The 5595-nt window shown below is 43.3% G+C and overlaps 1 protein-coding gene across 1 annotated transcript; it reads left to right on the top strand.

Moving 5' to 3' along the window:
• The first annotated feature begins 4362 nt into the window (after positions 1 to 4362).
• Positions 4363 to 5327, top strand: LOC123412929 (agamous-like MADS-box protein AGL29). The gene has a single exon (XM_045105889.1). The coding sequence runs from the start codon at positions 4451 to 4453 to the stop codon at positions 5264 to 5266; it is 816 nt and encodes a 271-aa protein (XP_044961824.1). The 5' UTR covers positions 4363 to 4450; the 3' UTR covers positions 5267 to 5327.
• The last annotated feature ends 268 nt before the right edge of the window (positions 5328 to 5595 follow it).

Here is a 5595-nt window from a genome sequence, read left to right as displayed (position 1 = left end):
TTCATAACCATATTAAGTCTTGCAGATATCAAACAAGTGAATTCACCCAAGACTCATGGCACTTCGAGTGTGTGGCCGAAACACTCATTATAATACTGGAGTACACATTTTGTTTGTACGGTATAAATGGGGACAATACACCCTGATATTGTGCTTCAACTAGAATGGTGCACTTGCAGGACATCAGAAACTACCTAACAATGCAGGGCTACTTGGTGAAAATTGTTCCATAAATGCAAGAAATAAAGAAAGGAAGAGCTATGAGGTTTCAATATTTCCAGTCTTTTAACCTGGCCATGATAGCAAGACAATGGTTGTTAGAGCATATATCTCCATATGTGGATTTATAGGATTTGTCCATAGGCACTTCTTGAAGTCCATCTGTTGGGTTCAAGGAGTTTATATGATGACCAAGATGGTATTCAAGGTATTATCCAAAGAATGGTCATAGAGACACATGGTTGATCAAGATCTCAGACAAAGAGTAAATCAAGATGATCAACACACAAAGCGTACAAGATGTACCGAGAGGGATCAAGTGATCCCATGGTATGGTAAGCATTGTCCATTATGTGTTTGTGTACTAACCCATGGTCTTCGTGAGAGTTCTATGTGGGGGTTAGGTGTGTTTCCATGGGCTTGCGTCAAAGGGAAGATCTCATACAACCCATGAAGTATGACATCAAGTTGTGATCGTCATCAAGATTGCGATGTGCAAGTTCAAGTGGATCAACACGAAGATATCATGCTTGAAGCTTGCCGTCCATTGTGGTGGCAATGGACTTGTGAAGATATGCTGAAGAGTGGCTCACCCATAGTGAGTATGGGGGAGCAATCAACTAGTCTTCATCAAGCCAACGCAATCAAGAAAGGTGTTCCATCTTGAGGAAGCAAAGATCATCATCATCTAGCTCAAGAGGACGAGGTGCAAGGTATAGGTTTGCCCTTGATAGGTTTTCTATTTAGGATAGATTGTTGTACTATCAAGGGGGGCTCTCAAGTGAGTAGCTTGATCGTATCGCTCGTTGAGAGATCAAACCATTTGCATCCTTGCATCATACTTCTTGGTTCTTGTTTGGTGTTTCTCTTTGTGAGTTTTAGAGCTTATGGTCATCTTCGTGACAAGCTCGAGTTCATCGAAAACGGAGTCCATATGCATCTACTATGATGTTTTTGATGTTGGAGTTTTTGCCGGTTATTCATTCATAGGGGACTCACATCTCTATATAATTGGCATTTTCATATCTGCATGGTCGCTGTTTGGATATCTCTTGTCGTCCTGAATCCAACAAGCTTGGGTTTGCTCGATTCGGAGCTCGTATGCGAAAGTTATGGCTGTTTCAGTGGCGAACGGTAGTACCGCTGGACCTAGCGGTAGTACCGCTAGAGTTGGCGGTAGTACCGCTGGCCCTAGCGGTAGTACCGCTAGAGTTGGCGGTAGTACCGTTGTCCCAGCGGTAGTACCGTCCCTGGCCAGCGGTAGTACCGCTCCAAGTTTTTAGTACCGTCATCTTTGCGGTTGTACTGCGTCGGACATTTTTGCGAAGACTTTCTTGGCGGTGGTTGGCCCGGTAGTATCTTTGCGCTACCATGGGCTCAGCGGTAGTACCGCTGCAGCCAGCGGTAGTACCGCTGGAGGGTCAGCGGTAGTACCGTTGCAGCCAGCGGTAGTACCGCCGGAGGGTCAGCGGTAGTACCGCTAGAGCCAGCGGTAGTACCGCTGGGCTCAGGGTGTAAGTGGGGTAACGGTCTGATTCCTTCCCCCACTATATAAAGGGGGTCTTCTTCCCCCTTGGTCCGATCCATCCGTTGAGCTCTTGTTCTACCTCCATTGTTGACATTCTTAGAGCTTGCTAACTCTCAATCCCTCCAATGATTCTTGCTTGTTCTTGAGGGAAAAGAGAGAGGAGATCTAGATCCACATCTCCACCAATCACTTTCTCCTCTATGTGAGGGGAACCCCTTGGATCTAGATCTTGGAGTTCTTTGTGTGCTCCTTGTTCTTCCTCTCATATTTCTCCATAGCTTTCGTTGTTGTGGAGGGATTTGAGTGTGAGGGACTTGACCACTTCATGTGTTCTTGCCATTGCATTGGTTGCATCGGTTTGAGTTCTCCACGGTGATACGTGGAAGTGAAGTTTGAGAAGCTTATTACCTTTGGTACTTAGTACCCTAGATATTGTTCTTCGTGGATGCTTTGGCATTCTAGAAGCTTAGTGGTGTCTCGGAGCTTAATCATTGTGGTGTGAAGCTCCGGGCAAGCGTTGGGGTCTCCAATTAGGTTGTGGAGATTGCCCCGAGCAATTTGTACGGGTACCGGTAACCGCCCCCAAGGGTTGCCACGTGTACGGGTTTGGTGACCGCCCCCAAGGTTTGCCATTTGTACGGGTTCGGTGACCGCCCTCAAGGGTCCCTTAGTGGAATCGCGGCATCTTGCATTGTGCGAGGGCGTGAGGAGATTACGGTGGCCTTAGTGGCATCTTGGGGAGCATTGTGCCTCCACACCACTCCAACGGAGATTAGCATCCGCAAGGGTGTGAACTTCGGGATACATCATCGTCTCCGCGTACCTCGGTTATCTCTTACCCGGACCCTTTACTTATGCACTTTACTTTGTGATAGTCATATTGTCTCTTGTCATATATCTTGCTATCACTTAGTTGTTTATCTTGCTTAGCATAAGTTGTTGGTGCACATAGGTGAGCCTAGTTGTTTGAGGTTTTGTGCTTGACATATTAAACGTTAATTTTATTTCGCATTTGTTCAAGCCTAAACCTTAATTATTTTAAAGCGCCTATTCACCCCCCCTCTAGACGACATCCACGTCCTTTCAATGGTGACACTACACATAAACCAGATTTACTTTGTGCTTAGTTCCGAGGAAGAAATGTTAGTCACGAAGCAATATTATTATGGAAAGAAGGTACCATCTAACATGTAAGAGAACCATTGCAGGCATTCATACCTTCAAGAAATATGATACATGAAGTTTCATATGAGCGTCAATCTTAATTTTCCCCAACATAGTGAAGTGTGTGTTGGTCAACGGATATTATGTAACGCATGACCGGTAACATTGATTAAAAGAATTGTGTTAGAGGGAGGCAAATAAAACAGCTCACAAGGTAACTAAGATTTGTATCATGTGCAAAACTATGTTTACTATTAAAACTCATCGTGATGTGCTTTAGTACAGCGAACAGAAGTACTACTGTGAATCACACATACATATCGAAGTCATGGTGCCCTTGTAGAGAGATATCATTTAGTCGCAAGCCTATCTAGCACAGGCGGCAGAGGCTGAAATAAACTCCCTCACCTTCTATTAGCGCCTTGTGTATTTAATGGTCAGTTATAGACTACACTTCTCTCAACAAAAGATTGGGATTTAATTAATGCAATAATCAAGGTATATAAAATAAATTGGGTACACAATTAATATCATAAAGAAATGGATAACCATTGGTTATGCAATTAACTAAATTATATTTTATGTGGACGCCTTACGGAAAAACACAATAATGGTTCCAAATTAGGATGTCCTCACGTTTTCTATATTTTCACACACAATAATGGAAACTATAAATCAACGAATTTGTTGACTACTCCCTTCGTCACAGTTTACATGGCGTGTAATCCAGATCGTTGGGATCAAGGTATATATGCAGCGATTGGCTCTATTCCCTTCAAGCCCTCGACTAAAAGCCCAATAAAATTAATCCACGACATCTAATTAGCTCAGAAGTTAATGAGCAGTTAATCCCTCCTCCTCTAAAATGAGCCGTCTTTGTTGCATGCATTGGTGGAGACGAATTTCACCCATCGTTCACATTATGCATGCACCTAGTATTAGTACTACTACCTCCTTTTCAAATTATAAGGCTTGCACGTATCCCTATATTTACAATTTAACCAAGATAAGATGAGTTATATAGTCTAAAAATTATACCATTAGAAAGTAGAGGGTTTGAAGTTTCTAATGACATATTTTTTGTGATATTTAACTTATATTACGATAGTCTATTTGTCAACCTAGGGATACGCGCAAGCCTTATAAACCGGAAAGGAGGTAATGGTTGATGTACTACTAGGCAATAAATGAAATGCGCCTTAATTCTTCTCAATTCTAAAAATGCATGAAATCTGAAGGGCGTCTTTTAAACTGTGACGAAGGGAGTACATATCTTGGTGTTCATTGAAGACTCGAACACTTTTACTCAATTACAATAAACAAATGGGTAATTTTAGATAATAATTAATGTGGATAATAGGATAAGGATTTATCTCAACATTGATGTACAACTCTTTTCTTATATATAAAGGGAGTTTATATCCTCAAATCTCACAAACAACCCATAGTTAGCCAACAACACTCGTAAACAACTACATATTAGTGCATCCTTGTACCTTACCTTTTATAGTAGTAAATCTTTGAGTTCTCTATCTAGATATGCCGAGGAGAGAGAAGAGGGAGGGTGTCCGTTTGATTAGGGACAACAAAAACCGCAGCATCACCTTTTCCAAGAGGCGTGATGGTTTGTACAAGATGGCATGTGACCTCTCCGTCCTCACGGGCGTGAGGGTTGCTGTCATCCTGGAGATGGAGTCCGGAAGAATGCACTCATTTGGGACGCCGTCAGCGGCACCCATTATTGATGCTTTCTTATCAGGACGTCCACTTGTTGAGCCCTTAGCTGATGAGGCAACGAATGCTAGGATTAGAAAGCTACAGAGGGAGGTTGCTCGACTTGACATGGAAACCGTGACACATGAAAAGAGAGCAGAACTCTCCCTCGAGCAAATAAAAAATATCAAAGACGAGAACCCAGGTATGGTCGCAAATCTTATCTTCTCCAAGGAAGAAGACCTCAGTCTTGAAGAACTCAACAAGATCTTCAATGAACTTCTACGGGTCCGGGAGGACATTAGACGTCGTATGCCTCCACTTCATCCTGGTAGTGAACCCTCGACTGATGATGGTCCAAACATACCAAGGAACAGGTTGCCGCTAAGAAGCCCATCATGGGATTACTTGAAGAGTCGTATTTCATCCCAACAACCATCGTCATCTCATTGTATTCCAACTCAGCTGTTGTCATCGGTTCCACTACCATCAAAACCACAAGACACGACGGGACCACATTTTCCTATGCAGGTATCGCTCCGGTCCACACCACCACCTTTGGCACCTTGTTCAACGTCCCACCTACAACCAGTTGTTCATCAGGTACAAAATTTACCACCGCCACTTAAGCCACACCATTAGAATTATACACATGTCCTTATCGCAAATCAAACTATCTTTTCATGTGCAGGTACCACAAATATCTCAGTCAACACCACCATGTTTGGGTTCCCAGTTGACATCCCTCGAACAACCTGTTCCTGATCTGGTACATGATTTACCTCCACACCTTCGGAACCATCGAAGTTCTTACAGCACAATGGAGCCACCACAGAACAACACAATAACTAACTCAACCAATGGGAGCATTGTGGAGGCCCCCCAACAGTTGTTCTACCCCCTGGGCAATGACTTTGCCTCCGGTGAATCATTTGGCTATGATAACTTGGCATATGCTCCGTCAAACCAAC

Source organism: Hordeum vulgare, chromosome 7H, assembly GCF_904849725.1.
Source record: "Hordeum vulgare subsp. vulgare chromosome 7H, MorexV3_pseudomolecules_assembly, whole genome shotgun sequence".
Classification (NCBI taxonomy): domain Eukaryota; kingdom Viridiplantae; phylum Streptophyta; class Magnoliopsida; order Poales; family Poaceae; genus Hordeum; species Hordeum vulgare.
Note: the sequence above shows the minus strand (reverse complement) of the source record. Positions and strands in the feature narration are given on the sequence as shown.